Source organism: Rhipicephalus sanguineus, chromosome 3 (assembly GCF_013339695.2).
Source record: "Rhipicephalus sanguineus isolate Rsan-2018 chromosome 3, BIME_Rsan_1.4, whole genome shotgun sequence".
NCBI classification, from domain to species: Eukaryota; Metazoa; Arthropoda; class Arachnida; order Ixodida; family Ixodidae; genus Rhipicephalus; species Rhipicephalus sanguineus.
The window spans coordinates 163,241,602-163,265,617 of record NC_051178.1 but is presented as its reverse complement, the minus strand read 5'-3'; the positions used below and the strand labels follow the sequence as shown (position 1 = coordinate 163,265,617).

At 43.7% G+C, this 24,016-nt stretch overlaps 2 protein-coding genes across 3 annotated transcripts; both read left to right on the top strand.

The window, feature by feature from the left end:
* Positions 1-729: 729 nt before the first annotated feature.
* LOC119387619 (cobalamin trafficking protein CblD) lies at positions 730-17,151 on the top strand. Of its 2 annotated transcripts, none has more exons than XM_037655060.2 (8): positions 730-842; positions 1,224-1,262; positions 1,372-1,504; positions 3,061-3,284; positions 4,659-4,746; positions 10,053-10,189; positions 11,755-11,841; positions 16,833-17,151. In XM_037655060.2, the coding sequence occupies exons 3-8, from the start codon at positions 1,372-1,374 to the stop codon at positions 17,034-17,036; spliced, it is 873 nt and encodes a 290-aa protein (XP_037510988.1). In that variant the 5' UTR covers positions 730-842; positions 1,224-1,262; the 3' UTR covers positions 17,037-17,151. The 2 variants fall into 2 exon arrangements, with proteins under 2 accessions (XP_037510988.1, XP_049269542.1); XM_049413585.1 differs by having other exon boundaries at positions 831-985.
* A 2,675-nt stretch (positions 17,152-19,826) lies between these two features.
* LOC119387618 (mitochondrial protein C2orf69 homolog) lies at positions 19,827-23,634 on the top strand. The gene is made up of 2 exons (XM_037655059.2): positions 19,827-20,066; positions 20,607-23,634. The coding sequence occupies exons 1-2, from the start codon at positions 19,836-19,838 to the stop codon at positions 21,330-21,332; spliced, it is 957 nt and encodes a 318-aa protein (XP_037510987.1). The 5' UTR covers positions 19,827-19,835; the 3' UTR covers positions 21,333-23,634.
* The last annotated feature ends 382 nt before the right edge of the window (positions 23,635-24,016 follow it).

Genomic DNA, 24,016 nt, shown 5'->3' with positions numbered 1-24,016 from the left:
GACGAAAGTAACCCATCAAGAGGAGCATCGGGTACTTGATCTCCAATAAAATTTGCCCTAATCGTCTTTGCAGGCATTTTCATAAAGTTGTTCTCTCTCTCCATGACTTCGAGGCTTACTAAGGAAAACTAGTAATCTGACGCGTAAAAGTTGGCTTATCATGCCCCTACTAAGATGGCGGCCGCAGCCGCCATCTTTTGGTGGGCACGGCTTCACTCTTGAGCCGTGCCCACCAAATTGCCACTCCAGCAATTTTTTTAACCTCCTTCGTCAGCGCCCGTTACAGTGTACTAGCGCCCGTGCATCGTCTTCCCTTTCTGCAGTAGGGTACGCATTTGTGCTGGTCTCCGCTCGTTCCCTTTCTGTGTCCTCGTGAGGTGCGCGCTGTTTTTGCTTTGTGATTTTTCATGAGCCAAGTAGCTCGAATTGTGTTACCCGAGTCCCAGCAACATCATAGCAATATCAAAGGCGATGCTCTTGCGCAATCTTGACAGAAACACGTAATGGCCGCAGGCTTTCGAAACCGAAACCTCACCAAACTGACAGACAAAAAAAAAGAACACAAAATTTTATCAAATGAAGCCATTTTGTGCACTTAGACAAAAGAAAAACAGTTCATCTTCTCAAAAAGTGGCGCTTTATTGTGCTTATTTAATAAAGCAAGAACAAAAAAGTTCGAAAGCGCGCTCAAGTTGATGTCTGTGGCGGCATCTGTAGTCAAGAAACTGTAACGTCGAGATGAGGGAAATTCCAGCCCTAGCGGAGAACAGCGCAGCGCAGTAACATTGGTTTTGCAGGGACGTCACTAACCTGCGTACGTGATTTCTAAAAGGCGTTTATCGGTAAGCAAACTGCGCTCTCAATGTCGCGGATGATGTAATTACAGGTGTACGCACACTGTCGTTGACGTCTTCTTTTGTGTCTTCGTGTAATCGGGGCAGTTTCTCTAAAGTAATTCTCGAGGACACGACCTCGTAGTGAAATGGTGTGTTAGCGTGGTTTCATTTGGGTTTGAGGGGCCCTGTTAACACAATCTTGTCATATCTTAATTATCCTTTCTGACTGATTCCATCGTCTACCACCTTCGAAGGCAACAGTTTTTAGCGTGTCACGGTGTCTAACATAACGTAGCATGCTCAGTTTTGATCGCAGACTACAACCTTGCGACATTCGCTGACAAGCTGTACCTTATGAATATGTCTGTCTTTTTCCTCCTTTTGCAGTAATCGGTTTAAAACTTTTTATAAATCAGACCCCTCAAGGTACGTACTCTGCTTTCGTTTGTGTTTGACCGTATTGAGAGTCCTCCGATCGTTCTCACCCATGACTTTCTGGACCCCTGTTTTCTAATCTCGGCTTGTATACTTTCAGATGCATAGGCTACCTCGAAGAGTTGTTTACTGTCAGTATCGCAGCACTCTTAGAGCGCAAAGCCACAAGCGGTTCTCTTCCAGTTCGTCTTCTAGTTCTCTTGCAACAAAGCCTGTGGGGAATGAGACTAAAGGTACGATCACAGATTTATTTTAGCCAAGCAGTGGCTAAATCACTGTCTACTATCCATCTGTAGCGCGGCGCCCGCTTCGTCATTCGTGATCTAAAAATAAGCGTGCATTCACATCTTTTTGTTGCATTTTGATGTGCTATGACAGATTGTACGATTGTTTTGGCCTTCTAAGCGCATTCCGTGTTACCGTAATCATAAGGGTGGCATTGTAGATGTCGAGTACATTACAGATAATTTCGCATTCCGAATCGCATAATTTCGTAGCTGGCAGGTGAAGTTAAACCAGGCCAGAAGCATTAAAAAAAGTGCTCGGTCATTGTTTACCAATGGAAGACACTTCTGACAAGGTCAGAAGAATATGATGCTTTTTTTTTTAATTTCGATTTAATTGTTACATCCTCATGCTGACTTTCTATTTTTAATGACACAGAGGCAAGGCATCTCTTGATCTAGTACCAAACAATGCATATGAGTCTCAGCTAAACTGTATTATGATGTTTCAGACACATTTCAATGGGTGTGTAATACAGAGTGCTCATGCACTTATGAGTTCAATGCAAGTTAAAGAACCTCAGTCGGCCGAGATTAATCGACAGCCTCCAGTAAAGCATCACTTATAACATACCGTAAAGCTCTAGAATATTATATTCCTCTTATGTTCTCTAAGGATGTGTCTCACCACAGCACCTATGAGAAAGCAGTAACTCTTGCTTCGTTACATCTCTTGCTGTTTTCCATAATCTTATAGTCCTAGTAACTTAGTGCTGATCTTGCCGCATTCGTGCTTAATTAAAAGTACCACGGCTTGTTTACAAAACTCTGCTTATATGTCAATGTATATGCAATGACAAGATGTTACTTTCTGAACAGAGAAACTGCTTGTTCTAGAACTTCTGCATTGTCATAGGCCCAAATATTGATGCAAATTTGTGAAGCATGCATTTTCAGCAATATATATATATATATGGCTATTCTTCATGAAGGTGTGTTTGGTCCTACTTTCACTTAATGTATATGTTAGCTGCTATTTGAAAGCAATGATAGACACCTTATTGAGGTAGTAAACTTAGTGTACTTGACAGCTTGGATGCGTTCATACAGAACATCTGGTCATAACAGAAGCGTGTTATGACAAAGGATTCTTGTTAATGTCTCTGAGTAAGTAAATTTTACGTTTTAAGTGTTATGGACTCTGTAGCTTTTGGTTTAGTTTGCATACATTTGATGGGATCATCGATCACAAATTGCTGCGGTAAGTTGCTTGATCTGTAGTCATTGTAACCTTAGGGATAGATACATAAAGAGACTTCTATATAAATGTGATGATCAGTGAGCTTACTTACCTAAATATTGCTACAATTTTAGAATTTAAGCATGTCTTGCTAAAGAAAGTGGTATTCTCCGGTTGCAGCATGTATATTTTCTCTGGTGTATGTTTTTAAGCGATGAAAAGGCTACACCTTGATAAGCGGCTGCAGTGAACAGGTAGTCATATTCTTTCTCTTGGCATATTGTTCTGGTTATAATAGAACTTGTCATCCATCTTCATTTTGCAGAGGACCAGGGAGCTAGCACCATCCGCAATGGCCGTGAGATCTCGCTTTTTGGGCCCAAGGACTTGAGGGTGCCGCTTCCAGGGAATGTAGGTGTGGTGCCAATAGACTTTGGTGTGACCCCAGTGGCACCCGAACGTCCCAAGACGTGTGATGTGCTCTCCAGGGAGACAAACTCTGACCGGTACCACAACATTTTGGCACAATTCCTGAGTCCACCTGAAGAGGCGAGTGGCTTACTGGTTTCTCTATATGGCACTGTCATCCTTAAAAACGTTATATTTGAGAGTTTCTGTAGGAGGTCATCATCTCACATATCCATGTTAACATGGCTGCATGCTACTAGCTTTCTACATTTATACTACTGTGATGTGTTTCTAGCACATGTTCAGATTACTGTTGCATGCACTAATGTTCTTATTTGAATAGAATTTACTTGCCGTGTGTGATGCAGTGGCTTCATTAACAGTAAAATAGTGTGTACAGTTGAACCTTGTTCATACCTTCCTGTTTTGTACGATTTCCTGGTGCCAGCGTTTGAGATATCGTTGTCAAGTGAAACCGCGCAATGTTTTAATAAATTCAGCAGGGGCGTAGCCAGAAATTTTTTTCGGGGGGGGGGGGGGGTTCAACCATACTTTATGTATGTTTGTGCGTGTGTTTGTATGTGTGCGTGTATCTATACACAAGCAAAACTGAAAAATTTCGGGGGGGGGGGGGGTTTGAACCCCCCCAACCTCCCCTTGGCTATGCCCCTGAAATTCAGTCTCTACATTTTCCCGGATCATACGTTTTTTTTTTGCTTTCTTTTTTTTTTCAAAAATGTATGAACGAGGTTCTACTATAGAAGGATAGGGGGCTATGCACTGATGTCATTGAGGTTGCCATCATGTGAATACTTCATGCTCCTTTTCGTAACTGATGGAGGTTACAAAACCAACCTCTGTCAAACTTGGTATGAGTGAGCTACTCACGGTAGCGAGAGCTCACAGTGGCAAATGTGACTGCAGCCCCACATTAAAATGTCTTGCTCTAGGTGAAAATACTGGTGATGGGTGTTGTTTGTGCATGTGCATCTGTTTTCACAGCAATGTAATTTTTGTCCTTTTGACGAAACAGTGTAATAACATACAAAGATGGAATGTCTCTAGCGATCCCAGAAAGATGTGTCGAGCAGCAGACAGTATTTGCAGCAGCTTTTTATTATACTATGTAGCTTAGGTCAAAGTGTGAGTGAGTGGAAAATTTGCACTCACTCATGCAAAAGCTGCCCATTATTCTGCTTTCCTGGTTTTCATGTATATATACTATGTCAGATTGAAACATTTTGATTGCGAGACATCCACACAGTTTCGGCATTAAATTACTACAGGTATAAGGCCTGCGTTGGGCTTTTTTCATATGTATCATAAAAAAACTGGCTCATTAAAAAGCAGTTTTCAGTCCCTGTAATGACAGCTTTTTCAGTTGTTGTGCCTAAACTTTAGAGTGTCTCTTAAGAAAAGATATATAGGAATCATCCTTATGTACTGATTACTGGTAGTGTGTATTTAATCGGCATCTGTACTGTCGCTTACTTTGTTTCACACAACCTTTTACAGCTTCTGAATGAAGCATTTGGCGGGGTTCCTGGTCCACCTACTATACTTGAGTGCATTGCTCAGGACTGTCCTGACCTGATGAAAAAAGGCAAGTGCGAAGCTCTTGACGTACTAAAGGAATGTTGCACGTCTTTTGTGTTGTCTTCTTCGTTCAGCGTTAACCACCGATGACATTGTGCATAGGAACCTCCCAAGGTTGTGTATAAATACATCAGTATAGACTTCTTAGACAGCTACGTAAGTTACTGCATAATGCACACTGCTCATAGCATGAAAAATGCAGTTCGTGTAATGTGGCTTGCCAAAGCAGAATGTGCTGTGTACACTGCACATTGTTGTACTGAAACGGGAATCACACACAGCCTATGTCTGCGTGCAATTGTAGGGAGATGCAGGCTGACAAGTGCTGGTCAGTTATGTCGCAGAATACAGTAAAAGCTCGTTAATTCGACACCCGTTAATTCGGAAATTCGGATAATTCGGACGGCTCTATTGGTCCCGGCCAAAGTGCATGTTAATCTATGGGACCAAACCTTCGTTAATTCGTCAGAATTGGGCTCCGCACCGCTTAATTCGGACAAATGCTGACGGCTGCCGCTACACAAAAGTGTGGTAAAGCATCGCTGGCACCACTGGAGCGAAACCGAAACCTGAGTGACATCGCCATCGTCATCAACTAGTGGGGGCGTGCACCGCTCTGGGCGTGCACCGACAGACACCTATTGAGGCAATACAGGGAGACGTGGGGTGGTCCTCCTTCGTGGCTCGTGAGGCGGTGGCTAAGGCAACGTATGAGAAGCGTTTCATGCGCCTCCCCAGTGCCAATCTCGCGCGACAGGTGTGGGTGCACACCATCTTTGCCAGCTGCTCAACAAAGTGGGCACGTCGCACACGTAGCCTGCGGGACCGATATCACCTCCCCACTGTCTGTCTGGAATCCACGCAGGGCGATGTGAAGGTGGCAGTGCCAGCGGTCAGTACAAGGCAGCTGGTGCGGCAGCAGGAAAGGGAAGAGTGGGTGAGAACGGCCGAAAAGAAGTCGTCTATGACTGTGTACATGATGGGGAAGGGAGACATCGCCAAGGAGGCTTTTTTCGACAATTCACGAGGAAGTGGTCTGTTGGCGGAGGCACGATCTGGCGTGCTACGTACTCGACACTGGAGGGCACACTATGTTGACGGGCAGCAGACGCAATGCATCCTTTGCAATGCAGCAGAGGAAACAATCGAACACATAGTCCTCCAGTGTCCGAAGATCCACCCACCCTCCGAGACAACATCGCTACAGACGGCACTCGGTTTTGTCGAAGGAGAAGACCAGCGTAAAGGCACCAGAACACATGTGGAGTTAACCAAACAACGGTTGGAACACTGGTGGCGGTATGGTGCGCCGCGGTGACTCCCGTGCCCATGTTTCCGGGAATGTCTTGTCTTGTCTTGTCGCCTAGATCTTGGCTCATACCCACAAGGGGGATATGTCTTGGAGCTGCGATGCTCTGAAATACGTTTTCTTTTTCATTCGTCTTCTTTTTTTCTTTTTTTTTTCCCGGCTACGCCGCGCATTGAGCGCAGGCGACCCAATTCAAAGGGTATAGCCAGATCGCCATCGCCATCGCCATCGATCGCAGCGTCACCGAACGTCGGCGTCTTCTTTCTTGCGCCTCCGACGCCATTTTCCCTTGTGTTGTGTCGGCACCGACGCCGTCTCTTCTCGCGGAGTTCTCTTATTTTTCCCCGTTGTGACCGTGTTTACATGTGAGGCCCGAGCATGCGGCAGTAGCTGACGATGGCATCGACGAGTTATCAGCCGAGTCCACCGACGATGACTGTCCGACCTTCGATGCTGTCCTTCCCACAGATATGACTCTTCAGGACTACATCGCGATTGATGATTGTGTCGCCACGACTGGTCTCCTGCCCGATCAAGAAATTATTAATGATGTCGTGACCTCATCGTCGCACCTCACGGGAAGTCTCGGAGGCGCTTTCGATATTAGAGGACGTTTGCCTGAGCACTTGCAACAGTTTGCGTGCTGTTGGCCGTTTGGAAGAGTTAAGAAAAATTGTAATGTCAGCCGAAATCTGCGCGAAAACGCAGACGACCATTACAAAATACTTCAGCAAATAAAGGTATGCCTCTGCAACTTGATTTTAATGTTGTTTTTACTGTTTATTCGTTAATTCGGCATTCGGTTAATTCGGACATTTTTTCCGGTCCCGTGAAATCCGAATTAACGAGCTTTTACCGTATTGTTTTCAGCGGGTCTCGGATGCAGGAAGCTTGTAGGAAAAGTTAGCACTGTATTTGTAGAACGTTAACATAGGTTGATTTGACGTTAACTAATGCATTTTTAAAAAATAAACCTGATGCCTCGGATTGTTTCTTGATGCCCAGTATATTATTTTTCATGCGGACCTAAGTTTGTCAAATTGCACTTTTCTATGCATTTTTGGAAACAATGGCCTTCGTGTTCTAGGCCAGTCACTCTAGCTGGAGCCTTATTCTCAAGCGATCGCAAAAGGCGACAATTGCAAAAGTATCGCCTTTGGTGCGCGCTGATTGGCTATTGAGAAAAACCAGAAAAGTGAGGGTGCCATCTAGTATTTCCATCGACGTGACGGTGCTCTATGGCGCTCCTGACATGCCTGGGATAAACGAACACACCTCATCACCGTTGGTTGGTGGTGAAGTCTAGCATTTCAGTGACATAGACGATAGCTTCTAGTATTTAATCCTCGGTGGATTTGCGCAGCATTTCTTACGCTGAAGCTTCTAGTGAGCATTACCTTGGGGTGTTTTCAGTACTCGTTCTTTGCCAGCACGTGTTTTCTCGTGGTTTGAACATTCCAGGAACATGAACCGTGCATTGCTCGCTTGGTTTATCGCGCGCCGGCAACATATGTTGAGATGTTGAGGCGATATCGCTGGGGCGGCACACTACAGCTGAACTCTCTAAGTATGTCGTGTTAAACTCTCATGAAAAATACATTTCACACAACGTTGCATTCTTTAAATATTATACTGTGCATTAAACAATTGCACAAAAAAAGTTGAAAGCACTTTCTATGCGACTTATATTTCAAGCAGCCACAGCCTAGCCTGACACTGCGTAGAAGCCAGCATACGCTCGAAAACACCGCACTCGGGTCGCTCTGCGCTCGTACGGTACGCTCACTGCTATGTTGCGAGACATTCGTTAACACCAACGACTAGTGCAACAATGAAGTCATAGGCAAGTGTTTCTTCAGTTATTGAATGCATCAGATTCTACATCACGAAATGCGATCGTTTGAGAATACGGGCCCTGAACTGGTTCAGGCATCCACTCACGCACAAATTCTGATAAATATAGGTTTGTTATGATGGTAAACCTGGGGTACTATTCTCAATTGACAATCTTTTAATTGACATTTAAATGACATTAATCGGCATTTAATTTCACTTTTACCTGCTGTAATGCTCTGTGCAACACTTCACCATACAAGTTTTATCCTGTCACTGTGCTTCGCAAGTATGTCACATAAAAATTGCGCTGATGAGAAGTGTCCCACTCCTTTATTCACTTGCACTTGCACTGGCGCTGCCATCTAGTGATACCCGTGAAATCACTTGATCAAGAACTGTGTCTCCTGCCTTTCCGCTCTTTGTGATTAACCCTTTCAGGGTTAATGATGCACTTATACGACACCACAATACAAGTTCCTGTGTGGTCGATTCCTTACATTTGTGGTGCTGTCTGTATGTTTTAAAGACGCACAAGTGTTTCAACTCTTTTGTTTTTTTCTTAGCAAGTGCTGTTGCCCTGAGGCAATGCAAGAAATTTTTTTCCTGCACTGTCGACCTTAGGTTTCCATTCCTAGGTGCTTTTCAGCCAGCGCTTCGGTTACGGCTCACACGTGCATGGGCATGTGGTGGTAAGTTCGGTAGCAACTCGTAGGCGGTATTTGTATGTTCTGCTTGTAAAGACTGATGTCTAGTATGTGGTTTTGATCTCTCTAAAGGTGACCACTTGGCACTAGCTCATTTATTGCCCACAGAAGTGCGGTTTCAGCTGTTCACAGATGGGTGCTGGTATATACAAACAGTGTCACCATGCCTGCACATTTTCGTTCTTGAGAATCATGAAAATTGATAGCCTGTCAGTGGCAGTGGTATGAGGGACTGCTGGAAGTAGTTTTTAACTCTCTTGGTTTTGGTTACGGGCGCAGAACCGTAGAGTTTTCTTGCATGCGCTAACATATTCAGTTATCGCCATAACATGTCTGCAATGGAAATGCCTTCTTCGTTTGTGGTCACGAACACTGGTCACCATAAGCTTTTTTTTCCGCACTACCTAACGTTGTACGAGTACCGAATGTCATGTTTCTACCATGCCATAATGCCTTTGGCGGGAGGATATTACGAAATAAATAAATAAATAAATAAATAAATAAATAAATAAATAAATAAATAAATAAATAAATATACGTATACACACTGACGATGATATAAGTGTGCATGCCAGTTTCTCTGTTGCGAGTGAGTCCAGTGGTGATTCCTTTGATTTGGACTAAAACTCCAAATTGGAATCAGATTTGTCGCATGTCAGCTGTCTCGACGGCTGACATGCTACATCTTAGAAGCATCTTAGAAGTGGGTAAGGCACGACGATTCGATTTTGACTGCCACAAAGGTAACCTGATGTGCACGTTTTTCTTAGCCTGGGAAACATATTCATTCCGGTGTAAATACTTTTTAATTAATAATGTAAGTTTTTTTCTCATTTTTTGTGATATTATTCATGAATAAGCAATGAATTTATAGAAATGGAAATATTTTTTTTCACTTTATTGCTTCTCCAAAAAATTTCGGGTAAATATTTGCTTAAATACTCACTGAATATTTTAAATCTGCAATTAAAAAAAATTTGGCACGGCGGGGCGGGGCGGGGCGGGGCGGGGCGGGGCAGGGCAGAAAGAAAGAAAGAAAGAAAGAAAGAAAGAAAGAAAGAAACGTCCAACGCCCTAAGTGCCTGAGGTTCACCAAGAAGTGCTTCGTTTAATAAACCGTGGGGGGTCGCATTGAACGAGAAATTCTACCCTTGGTTAACTACCTTCATCGACTTCCCAGCAACACAAAAAAAATTTTATTTTTCCATAGAGAGCACTGCACCCAACATTAAAAAACAGGCAGGGAGACTTGCAGAAGAGGTTTGTTTACACGCTCAGACACTTTACCTGTGGAAGCTAGCAAGTTACTGAGCACAGCTTAAGAAAATTTTTCCTTTCATAGTTTAATGCATTCTCATTCTGTACTGTTCAGTTTGACCTAAGTTAATTTCCTGCTTTGTGTACCTCTATTGTAAGTGAACAGTTCTGTCACTAAGCCATTAAAGATGTGTTCTTCCATATTAGACTTTCAGGACCTGTTTCCAGCGAGAAACATCTTTGGCGATCCACTTACTGTGATCACCTTGACCCAGAAGACTGACAACGACATGACCTACTGGAGCGAGGATGTGGATATAGAGAGGGAAGAGCTCACGGGTCAGGTACGCTCTTGTGGCAGTGTTCTAGTAGGCTTTTGAATGCTTAAAGCTGTATGCGATCTATGTAATTGGGCATGCTTGGGGTTATGCGGGCCAGTTTTTCATACCAAGATGGCAGTGTAAAGTAAATGATACCTTCTTCCTTTGTTGCAAATTAAAATGTCATTATGCACTTTGCATGGTTTACAGTGGAAAATATGAATTATTGAGATTCCGAGCATGCTATATTGCACTAAATACTGTAACAATCCAAATACACTGATCCTGAACATAATAGAGGGGGGAGGGGCCGCTTTATGAATAGAAAAAGTAAAGAAAATTATCCACATACTATAATTTCTATCATGCACATTTGCTACACTTTGGTAATACAATAGGGATCCGTTAACTAGACTCAGGTTAATTGGATCTCTTGGTTTATACGAGCCTGATAACAGGTAAAAGCTGGCAACCATACACTTCTGCAGACCCAAAGTTTCGGTAATTTGGTTGTAAAATTGGTCTTTACCAGCTGCCCCTATTATATTTTAAGCTGCTCCCCACCCTCCTTCCTTTTTTTTTGTTTGGTTTTGTTTTTGAAAAGGGATCTGTAAGATGGTAGCGGTGGTTTGAGGTTAGGAAATGACATTTAGTTTTGTAACCCATAACGGAGCATGGTGTAATGTTTCAAGTGGGGAAGGAAGGAAGGGAAGAGAAAAGGGGGAGTGGAAGACGGAAGAGAGTGTCAAAAAGGAAAGGACACCTTTTTGAAATGGGTACACACACCAGCGAGCACAAGGTTGGTGTACTTCTCTCCCAATTAGAAAAACTGGTGGGTACCTGGCAGCGCTGGGGATCCAACTTGATACCATCTGCATTGAAGGCGCACACTCTACCGCTTGACCATTGATGTGGTTATGTTGAGGATTATAGAATAATTAAAAAACAGATGCATGTTCAGAGCTAACATGTGGCAGTTGTGTAGGTAGGGGGCAAAACTCACATGGTCCCTTATGCATTCACCTAAGACAACTCGAAGGCAAATGCCATCATCTTTTTCTTCGCAGTAGATGTATTGTTCCTGCCCTGCCACCCTTCGAAAGCTTTCCCCACCTAACATGGTTTTGCACTGCCTCCGTGATCGGTCACCTTTGGCCAAGTGATGATGTCATCATGTAACGTCATGTGATGTGATATCACAGTGATGTCATAATGACGTCACAAACTTTGGCAATCTGTGGCGTAATGTGATGACGTCATCACGTGATGATAATTTTTTGCATCCCTCGTGTTGATGCCGCCGACGCGAGACGTCGACCCAGGATGCCGGTCAATTTCCGCCTTTGATGAAGCATCTAAGGCTTTCGCCTTAAAATACGTATAGGCTTAGTGCACAGGCTCTTGTGCTCGGTGCTCATCACTGTGCAGCAAACACATTTGGTGTGGATATTAGGCCTGTCATGCATAGAGTTTGAGCCGCCTCTCCCCCCTCCCTGTCTTCCAAGAGCAGAGGGAGGGGGCTTTCCTGTTTCTTTATTGATATAGGCCTGTCATATTACTGTTCAGTGACCAATTTTCTGTGTTTACAGTTTGTGATGACTGCCCGGAAGATATGCAGAGCCCTGCAAGAGGCCGGGTACTGGGCCGACTTCATCGATCCATGCAGTGGAAGGCCGGTAAATTATGTTAAAACATTATATTTTTTTGTGTTGATGGAAGGCACATCATCCTATTAATAAGCGCACATGGAGAGCTGGCATTGAAATGTTCGATTTTTCTTGCATCATACAGCCTAGAAGTTCTCAAAGAGTAAAATGTTTCAAAAAAGCCATTTTAGGATTTTACAAAACCGCAGGCTATAGTTTGCGATACCTGATTGGCATTGCCGTCAAACATTATAGGAATGCCACAACTGTAATGATATCGTAGCGCTGCAGTAAACAAAAATGGGAGAAACACTTGAATGTTCGCAGGACAGCTTTATGAAGGCCTCCAATATAGTTCAAGGAACTGTTGTGACTACATATTCATTGGTAGTGTGTGTCAGTGACACTTAGAATGTTCATCGACAGCACTGATGTGCCAGTGCTGCTTATGGTAGTAGACATAAGCGTCGAGCTTAGCATGTCACGCGTCACGTCTACTACATGGTGTCATTCATCACTTCATTGTCAAAACTGATAAACGCTGGCTGGTCATATCTGGCAGTTGTGCCAGCAAAAGCTACGAATCAATCAATAAATTGCACTGACCTGGTTCTCTTTGAGCATACTTGGCACTTGCAGCACGAAATTCTTGTATTCGTCACGAGCATGGTGCTAATGTGTGTCTGTTCTCTTGGGTGCCGTAATGGCTGAAGTGGGAACCTTTCTTGTCAAGGCCTCACTTTAAGGCTGAGAATGCAATAGCTACGTGTGATCTGCTCTGTGCCATAGGAGCTCGTGTGACTGAAAACCTTCCATTCTGCCATTTCCCAATTTATTCTCATACGCTGTCACATTCTCTGTCATATGCACTTCATTTTCTTCTTCTTTCTGCTTCTTCCCATAACTTAAGCTTTTATTCCAACTTCTTTGTTGTTTTTGTGCGACCTTCTTGCGCATCTGTGCACATTTAAACTTAAGGAATAGTTGTGAAACCTTTGGATGCTTCAGTGCCAATTAAAAGGATGCCTAAGCGAAAAAACTATTTTGCTCATATTAGTAAATTACCATTTCACAATGCGAAAAGCACCATTATGCGACGAGAAGATGCTTGGTAAGTCAGAAAATTTGTCAAAAGAAAATATACAGGTTGTGATGCTGCTTCAAACTTTCCACACCAAACTTTACACACCAACGGTCGGCGACTGTATATATATATATATATATATTGCAAAGAGGCTGTCATCGGTTGCCGTAAGGCAAATAGGAAAAAGATACACGCTTCTCAAAAGGCAGTTTATTTGTCAACGTTTCGATCGGAGACCGATCTTTATCAAAGCAAAATTTACGAGGCTTCGATGCGCTTTTAGAGCATCTTCCTCCGTGCAATGTTGTGTCTGGGTATTTGGATCCATCCTACCGCTGCAACCAGTTGTTGCGACCGGTATTTAGACCCGTCCCTCCTCGGCAACCAGGTTGTTGCTACGATAGGGCAGCGTCGTACCCGGACTCCGTTTGGTAGCGTAGTCGAGTCTCCGGGTTGAGGAACTGATGCTAGCAAGATGGGAAAACAATAACAAGTTTACTGGTACTTTTCGTACACTCAATTACATCGTGACAAGGTCAGAGTTCAGTTACGAGCGAACTGGATGAGCCTGTTGCCGAGGGCTCAGAGCCCCCTTTCTCACTTAGCACCGTCGTTTTAGCCCCTCAGGCTGGCTCCTTCTTCTTGATGACCACCAATCACACACATGAACCCACCCACCATGGCACAGTCCATTTCTCTGTCGCTGAGGGGTCGTTGAAACAGAAAGGGTCTCTTGAAACAGAAAGGGTCAGGCGGTCGACGGCACGCTTGTGGGGGAAGCAAGGCAACAGGTTCCTCGGGCTTGTTCTTAGGACTCTTCCCTGAAGGGCAGAAAAGGGTCTGCGGGGACTCCTGTCAAAACATACAGGTCAGGTCGTCTTGGCAGCACACCAAGCCAAATCCAGGTGGCCTATTGTCGGTCGTTTCTAGGAAGGATGCAGGTGCTCTAGCAGTGTGAGAACGCATCGCCCGTCCCTTCTCATGGTCAGCGCGTCGCCACCGACTGCCAGTCATAACAGCAGGTAGAGCGAGTAAAATAATAATAAAAAATGTAGAAATGAAAACATCAGTAACCAAAAGACCACACGCATGCACTCGGACATAGAAAAAACACGCGCATCTTCGAAAAAAGAAAGAAAAACATATAGATGTCTATACAGATAACAGCGGTGGACACATCCGTTTCGTACATTGTCAAGCCCCACCTCTCCGGCTCCCCCCCCCTCCCTCATTTGTTCGTGAAGCATAGTGAGGGGGTGAGGCTTCAGAAGAAGCTCGAGATAAGCGCTTAAAAAAAAAGGGGTCTATGCCCTATAAGCTTCACGAGTTTAATATAAACAAATTATCACTGCGTAATACATGCACACAATACGCGCCAAATGCAAAAAAAAAAAAACGTATGGTAGACAAAAACAACAATTCCAAATATGATATCGTGAAAGTATGATGCAACGCCATTAAAAGCAAAAGCTTTTTTTTTCACTCAATAATAGTTTCAGCGGCGTTACTTCAGTTACGATCACGATCCATGCAATTGATGTGTCACAGCGAGCGCATCGTTTCACGGTTTGTACACAACGATTACCTCGCACGGCGTTTCTCATTGCAAGGCGTTCGTGCATCGAGCGTGAGACTTACGCGACGGGCACTTCGACCTAGCACATCATTATGGGCTGGTGGAACTTGAATTCCATTAAGACGACGCAACTGCGCCAATACGCACATGTCACATAATCACACACGCACCAGATGACCACAATTATCTTCTTATAATGCACACACCACTGCATATTCTCCACACCTGGTTTGTTTACTTTCGCATTGTGTTGCGCTAACGGGCTATGTTGGTCGCTTTCTTTCTCTCACGCTCCGTCCGCACATACATCACTCGTATGCGCACAGAGCAAGGCGCATATCACAGTAGATCACCAAGATTCCCACATTGCGAGCTCCAAGTAACACACACACGCACTTGTGGCAACACTAATGCCATGGCTTTCGCGGGCGGTAAATCGTACACGGACGCGCACATTTTGACTCGCTTTCACCTCACCGCACACGAATGAACGCGACGACAATCGCCGATGTGGTGACCCTCAGGCGATATGCTTGGTGTATCCGAACGATCGAGGGAACACACGCCGTGTTGCAACTTGACGCTGCCGAAACGACGGAACGCGCTAAAGCGTTGTAAAACACTTCGAATGCCGCTTCGGTGCACTTCAAACGCGGCACAGTCACAAGCTTCTACTGCATCGGATGACGACCGGCGAGGATGATGCTGGGTACTTGCGGATAACAGTAGGAAATAGCTTCTTCTGGCAGAAACAAACACCGCAGGAAATTCGAATGGACGGATCTCGGCCTCGGTGCAGCGGTAAGCGGTACCTCACCTCTTGTCGCGAACAGCGCCATGTTGCATTTTTCATTGGTTCGTCTTAACCGTTACGTCATGGTAAAGAGAGGCTGTAGTTGGATGCGCATAGTACAAATGGACAGCGGTACAGTTTACTTTTTATTCTTAGCTTGTCACCGACTATAGATTGATAAATTTTGCTCTAAGAAATCTAATGTCATTAATTTCACCATCAAAGGCTTATTAATAGAGGAGAAAATAAAGGTCAGGTTTTCATTTTTAAATTTCGTGCCAAAATTTAAGCATGTGACATCACAGATTTCAAAGCATATTTCTTGTATTTCGACGGTATTGGCTCAGTGAAATTTCCTGGGCATGTTCAGTCCATGGCTTCCTCAGAGGACTATGTATTTCATTTTTTGTTGATTAGGAACTGTGTAGGACCTAGCAGACGACTTCAAAATATATCACGTCACAGCGTTTTGCACGGAAATTTCAAGGCAGTGTCACCACCCTCATTTTCTTTTTGCGCGTTTTCTCCCTTACCAAACACCTTCTCATGGCAAGCGTGGCGATTTTGGAACTGTGAAAGAGTAATTTACTAGGGGTGTGCGAATATTCTAAGTTTCGGATATTTTTCGGATAGTGTTTGCTATTCGATTCGATTCGCACTGGAATTTTACTATTCGAACAATTCGAACTTGCCAAAGACAAATACAGTCAACATCCAATTGAAAGTGACCCTTCAGATTTTCAATATGCTTCACCTCATCACACCCTCGTATTGCGGCAAAGCTGCCTTTCAAGTTCCGCTACGGGCGCAAGTGTATTAACTCGAGAAAATGCTGGTTCCAACATGGAGATGAAAGATGTGGCAGAGATGTAGGCTCAATTAATGCTGTTTTGGACCTCAAATTTGGGCAGGAAGTCCAAAAAATTGCACGCCGAAGCTTTTTTAGCATCCCAAATTTCAGATGTTTTAATATATCGATGTCTATGAGGCAGATTTGGAACTTCGGACTTGAAGGGAGCACATCCTTGTCCGCCACATCAGTTGGGTTTCCACAGAAGTTGACAGAGGAGGAGAGGCTGAGGAAATGGCATCTTTGCTTATCATGTGTAAAGTGTCGTCGGCAACACTTTGGTTGCGCCAAATCATATACATAAATACAATTCGGCCTCTACATTGCCTCATTCTTGATAAGACAATTATGAAACATCACCCCACCAGCGCGTCATCAAGCTAGCAAAAAGAAACATTTTCATGTTGCTATCTCATAAGAATATGCTTAGGCATCTTTTCCACCTTTTTTGCTGCAATTTCACTTCGAAGTATTAGAATAATATTAAAGAAATATTCGACAAATATTCGAAAAATATTCGATTCGATTCACACTCACACTTCAATATTCGAATTCGCTTCGCACCCCAAATTTTGCTATTCGCACAGCTCTATAATTTACCAATATGAGAAAGATCGTTTTTCTCTTTAATGTCCGTTAAAAGACACATGGCTAATTTATATACGTTATGTAATCTAATCTCTGCATTGTTGTTTCTGTCTTTTTGTTCTTTGCGCAGTCACTGGGGCCTTACACCAATGCAACACTCCTGGAAACTGATGAGCGTTACAGGCACTTTGGATTCACCATTGAAGACCTTGGGTGTTGCAAAGTGATCACTCATCACTTGTGGGGAAGCAATGCCTTTGTGGGCTGCTTGTTTACAAATGCTCCTGCTGACAGCCTAGAAGTACAAAAAATACTGTGTGAGCACAATGAGTGATTTCCAGTGGGACACTGCCAAAGGACATATAAATATTTGTACATTGCTGGCTGGGCGCTGTGTTTGAGATATGCACTTTCGCGTGAACAGTGAGAAAATAAAACTATTAGGGATACATTTTGTTTCCTTTTCTCGTGTACATATTGTAGGTTGGATGAACCATGTGCAAAGATGCAGTTTTATGCAAGTACTTTCAAAGTATTTGATGTATCGTTTTGAACAGACTTGAATTCTTAGTCTTTACATGCCAAAGCCATGATATGAATATGAAGCATGCCATAGTGGGGGTCTTTAGATTACTTTTGACCACCTGGGGTTCTTTAGTGTGCACATGAATTGAAGTACACGGTTATTTTTGCATTTCTCTTCCATTGAAATTCAGCCTTAATGGCCAGGTGTCAAGCCCACGTCCTTGAGGTTAACGACACAGCATCTTAGCCACTAAGCTTCTACAGCGGGTATTGCAACTTTGTGAAGGCACTGTATAGATACATTTGGTGTGTTGTCCACTACGTTCAGTCTTCCTAAAGAAGGGACAGTGATAGAGATAAGGTGCCTCAAGTAAACTCGGTCAGGACTTGGCACCAATGCCTTTCTAAGTAATTCTGTGGTAGCAGCATACTTGGATTGTGACGATCGTGACTTCTCAACAGCTGCAGGTGTGTGCTTCTTTGTGCACTCTCATTTATCAAAGTGATATTTCTGTACATCTTCTCTCTCAAATTTTGGGATACCGTGCACACTGTGATGTGCTCACATGCACTTTACATACATAGAGCTTTCGTTGGGTTGTGTGCCTGTGACGTAAATTAAATGTGCCATCAATGGTGAGGTCAGAGTTGCTTGTTTAACCATGATTTAATGTTTAACCGCGATTTAACAATTTATGTATGTGTGTGCATTTGTATGTGTGCGTGTATATACACATGCAAAATTTACCCCCCTCCCCGGCCCTCTGGCTATGCCAATAGCCGAAACACATCACGCGCTTTCACAGTCACAATCAGCACTTCAATCCATTGTGTAGATACGGATTAAACAACAGGCTTATTAATGATTCAGAGTGTATATGATTTAGGATACTAAGAGCGGGCAAAATATTTCCAATATGAATTGAATGTTCCCTACAAATCTGTATTGGTTTCAAGAATTAACTCTCTAAAGTTACCCAATATTTAGTTCTTTCTGAATATATAAGGTATGAAAATATTTATTGTAGTCTATGGAGCTGCGGAACAGTAGATATGAAGACCGTTCTAATCGTCTTTCTGCGGGATACCTGTGGTGGTGAGTACAGAGGTCTGATGTAATGCACCCATAGGGCATATAACTTCTGTTCAGGGATTTCCAGAAATTTAATAAAAAAGGGCTGCTTTTAGGTGGCTCATGTATAAATTCGTACAATTAATTATTTCATCATCCTCACATTGCTTGCATCCATAACTGATGCAGTGTTGCAGCACACAGTAACGGCCAGCGAACACAGCCCTGAATGGGATGCGTTTCCAAATTCTTTGGGTGACCACGGTAGCTGAAACCAGTTCATCACATACAAGCACCTCAATTGCCCAGACATGTCGTGTGGCATTATAGATGCATGTGTCAAAGTAGGAGCCTAATTTCTCAGGCTCTTACGAAAAATGCAGCCCTCGCCCCCCGTCAGTAAGAAGTTAAAGCTACGCATCTAGGCTTGCTAAAGAAGGTGCAAGCCTTAGGCTGTTATGGGCCTCTATGTGATAGAGACGCAAATGCTAGAGCCAATACGAGTGGTGAATTTACAAGGAAGCAAGGAAAACGGAAGCGTTGATATAAATGATGAATCAACACCATGGATGCGGTCTCCAGACAATGTGCAGGCTAATGGAACTGCTTATCACAGATGTTGGCACATTGTCAAGACTTCTTTTGGCACTTGTGCTGCTCACGCTGGTGGGGCCCACACACTCCCTCTTTGCGCCTTCTTCTGAAGTGTCCACAACCGGCACCTGTGAATCTCCGTGCCTCGAGCGACGTTTCATAGTGACATTTCTGGTTTATCAACATAATACTGAACTTGGACTCACCGCCGTGTATTCCTCTTTTATCTTATAGCCGTCATCCCTTATCAAAGCTTTACTATGGCGTCTAGAAGCATACCCTTACCACCTTCACATCCCCGTTCCCCTAGGCCAGAGCTCGCTAGCTCAGGCCGGCCTCTCTTTCTTCAAACTAATTTTCTCTGTATTGTCACCATCGTTTCTGCTATCCCACATGCTACCGCGCTTATGTCTATGCCTTTCAAGTGCAGTGAAAACTGTGTGCCTCACGAATACGCGAAAAAAATGCATTATTGGTTAAACCAACTGTCAGAAACGGTTGAATTTGCCGCCTCCGCTGTACGGCCCTCGCGCAGCAAGAGCGAAACTGCTGGTGTGTGTATTCATGCTCTCTTTCTCTCTTTTAAATCTCATGACAAGGTGCTAAATATTCATATAGTAGCAACAAGGGCTGGATTCTGGGTCGATTTAGGTTTAGGAGCTGCTTGTTGGCTTGGCTTGTACGACGTAACGAAGACATTCCCTGGAAATTCATCGCCATCGTGACCAGTCATTCTAAAATGTCGTGTTTACATGTTAGTAGCCGCGTTTTGCGTGTTACGAAGTTGCTTGCCTGCACTTGACTAACTGAACCGCTTTGATGAGGACAGGACTTCACGGTTCACGCACGGATACTACAAAATGTACTTACATATACCTCGTTTCGCCCTTGTAAGGGTAGGGTAGAGACCTAACTGAAGTCAAGTACCTTCAAAAGTTTGATATGCTGAGGTGTTCCCTGTGGGTGCTGGCAAACTTATTCAGCAAGTCCCTCTCCCACTCATTTAGCGCATGTACAATGTCGGGGACAGCTGACACGTGCCCTATATCTGTCCTTGAAAGGTTTGAAAAAGTGGAAGGTTCGACGGGAAAGTTTAACGATCTGGTGCTGAAGTACCCAGTGAAGATGGGAGACGCAAATCAGGTCGTTGTTTTCTTCGGAGGCGACATACAGGTAAAATTCGTTATGCAATAATACTCACGTTTCGTTTTGTGCTCATTTATCGTGTCTTTTGGTGCACTACTTTCGACTTGCACGAGTGTACAGCTAGCCAGCCCTGAGCGGCGCGTGATGTGCAGCTATCGCATTCATTCTTGGGATCCACCTGAACCTATTTACAAAATGCACGAAATCTCGCGGTCAATTTGCTAACTGTCCTGCTAGTAGTGGGGAGTTAGTAAAATTTCTAATTCCCCTATACTTTAATGCCCAAGTTGCATTGTAGTGGGACTACGTGCGTGTGAGCTTGCAACACCTTCACTCCCGCTACGTTACCGAAACCACTCGCATGAGAACCGTGTTCCAGACTCGGTGTGAAGCCATTGCCTCGCCGTTGCATTCTTTGCTGTTGCGTAATTATTTTACCTCTTCGTTGCGCTGAGAGAAATCAACAGTAAAGTCAGGAACGTAAGGCTAGTGGTATCTTGCTGCTATTTCCTAGTGTGGCATTGTGTAGAATTTCCCACATAACGAGTATTTTAAACTTTCCTGCAGGACTTTCCAGAGGCAATGATGAAGCATCGTGATAACAGGCGGTACGTCCAGTGGAACCTCGAAAACATGGCCACATTGATGGGAAAGCACTTCCCCACCGCTCACTGCATCGTCGTAAGGCCAAACAGGCTTCAGTACCTCACATTCAGCTGTTATGACAACTTTGTTGAGAGCAACGACATGGGGGCACCGACTCACGAATTCAGCATTACTGCATTGGAGCACATGCATGCCCTCCTGAGCACTTTGTCCGTGAGGCTGAATGAGAAAACAGACAAGGCAAAGTATGGTCCTGTTGCCACGGGCATGATGGAACTTCCGGTGGTGCTTATTGGATTCAGCAAAGGCTGTGTTGTCCTCAACCAATTCCTCTATGCTATGAAGGCACTGGAAGTCGCTCCTGATGATGATGTCAGTGAGCTTGTCCGCAGAATAAAAGCGATGTACTGGTTGGATGGTGGTCACTCCGGTGGATCTAATACATGGGTAACCAAGGAGGCGGCCATGAAACCGTTGAAACATTTGGAGATCAAGGTGTATATCCACGTGACTCCATACCAAGTGCTGTGTAACTCAAGGCCCTGGATAGGCAAAGAAGAGAAAGTGTTTAGAGAGACTCTGAAGAAATTGGGGGTTGACGTGACACGGAAGATCTATCATGAAGATGAGCCTGCTTCTCTGGAAATGCACTTTGGTGTTCTTAAGGAGTTCAAGGAAGCTGCGTGACTGTGGGACTTCTACTGCTTGTTTGTGCTAACACGTGCTTTAAGGCGTATGAGAGTGCCACATGTTTAATGTCTGCCTTCTTCAGCGTGCAACATTTTATTAGTTTTTTGCATCTACCATTTAATGCGACTGGTTCTGTGAACGTCACGGGTCACATTAATGCTTGTGTACTAGGGGTCTGTGTGAGCAGATAATTTATTGAGGCCTCGTGACTTCGCTTACGTCATATCTGTGTGGTGGATTTGAATGAACTTGGACTGCAAGGCGAAGCTGTTCTGTGTGGATAAGCCCGGTGTTGTAGTGACCTTCTCAGAGACCTACCTAACAGCGACTTGTTATCAGTGGCTGTGTGATTTGTGTGCAGAGAAAAAAATATTCGTGCGCAACAAGAGTTGGTTGATGCATTTATAAAGAGAGATGTGTTGTGATCATAAAGAAATCAGTGATCATGTGTGAAGATAGGATTGACTTAATGCGTGTTGCTGAAGGCCACTGTCTGTTTAGTCTAAATGTTTGTTACTGATACGTTAGTGATACTGCTGCTGCCACAACTGAGACTTTGGGTGACATTGATCTTAGTAAAGTGCATGACCAAATGTACTCCAGAGGCAACAGATATTTGTTAATCTTGTAGTGTGTCTGGCCTTTATAGTGAGTACTAAAATGCATACAGCTGCATTGCAACAGATACTGATCTTTGATGTGCCATATGCTTTGCATTAAACGTTACCAAACGTGATCAGGAAAAAAGAAGGTGCAGAATTACGGAGGAGCTGGCGGTTAACTATAGTGTAAAATGTTGCATTTGTATTATTGCTATATTTATTTGTCATCCTTCGTAGTTGTATGCATCACCTTGACAGTGCTGTTATGGTCTAATGTGCTACACATTTTGGAACTGTTTGGATGTACAGGGAAAGAGCGAAACATAGGGATGGCAGTGTGCTCATCAATGCTCGGACAAAGAGACTTCATCTTTCATGGCATTAGTTGTGGTACTTGATGTTACCAGTTCCAGCATTGAACCCAGTAAAAGAGCATATCAAGTGAGATAAGTGAAAGCAACAGTTTGACTGTGCATGCAATTATGTCTTTTTTCACTAGTGTACGCAGCCGTAGTACTATAATTGTGCCTGGTGTGATTGGAGCAGAGATTCAGTTCACAAACATAACCTAAAGAAACATGTTTCAGGATTGGCTACAAAGTGGCTCCAAGGTGCTGGTGAAGACCATGTCTCTAATGAATTTAATCGCAAAAACTTTGCGCATGCACGCCACAACTCAGCTTAATTTGTTGATATCTGCAGCTACTGCTCGGTTCCGTAGGCAAATGAAAATGTTTAATGTTCAGTGCATACCCCAAAGCAGTGTGCACAACCGAAAATTTGAACTAATGCATGTTTCTAAAAGGCCATTGTTTTGAAGAAAAGGCTTGTGCAGCTTTAAACATTGCTTGCTGCAAACTATTTCTGGTGGATTGGCAGTACTAACACTGTGCAACAAAGTTGATTGTGTGCAGCCAAAAGCCTGATGTTTACCTCTCAGCCAGGCCCATAGCCAGGAATTTTTTTCGGAGGGGGGAGGGGGGGGTCATCCTTGCTGAAAACTTTGATTATTTGAGAAAAACACCTATTTTTATTATTTATTTTTGGTAAAAACACCTACTTCGCCAAAATTTCGAGGGGGGAGGGGCTAGGGACCCCCGCTACTGGCTACAGGCCTGCTCTCAGCACTTGTTCTCCAGGAACACAGTAACAACTCCTGTGAACCGTTAACTATCTAAATATATGTGTCATTACCATGAATATACTGTTGGTCATCCCCCTGGGACTGAGCTGTTGCTAAACCTTAGTAATTCATAAATTTGGAACAGAAAATAGCAGTTTAAACGATTTTAATGCACCGTACTATCAAATGATATTTCTCAGACCGCATGAGTATGCATATTGTGGCTTCATTTTAAGAATATGCTTCTCTAAAATTTACTGGTTTCCTTTTCTTGCACAATGTGGATTTGTCTGTGTACAGAGATCTAACATTTTGATGTTCAAAGGAACTGCATAAGATTATTGAATGGACCCTACAGAATATCCATAATTTTAATAAAGTACAGTGTAAGCATGAAAAGAAGACAATGATAAGCTTCTTTGGGCCCATGCACGCTTGTGCTCGCCTGCCACTGAGGAATCGGTCTAGCCGTGGCCTCGGACCAGTAAACATGTTTCTGTTGTTTGCTGCTTCCATGTCCTCTCAGAGGGCTCTGGCCTAGTGTCATCCCTGAGCCTACAATATATATATATATATAAATAAAGAAAGGTTCCTGGCTATTCGGTTAAAGATATGAATAAAAAGTTGTGGTGAAAAACATGACATTTACTTTGACGTTTCGGCCGGGGACTGGCATGGATAGCCAGGAGCTTTCTTCTGAATCTTTATAACAATGGCTAGAGGCTCTATCACAGTGTCAAACTTGGTTTCCCCAAGAATGTAATAATATCGATCGTCGTCGAAGATTCTCAATGCGGACACCTCCATAACCACTGCGATCCTGGGGCAGAGAGGAGCACCAGCTTTCCATCTATCTCTCAATCAATCCGGTGCAAGAATCCAAGACACACATTCCCGCTGGACTTTGTGCCAAAAATGACTACCTTCATTAATAGAAAGCCTGGTCCCTGGCTGAA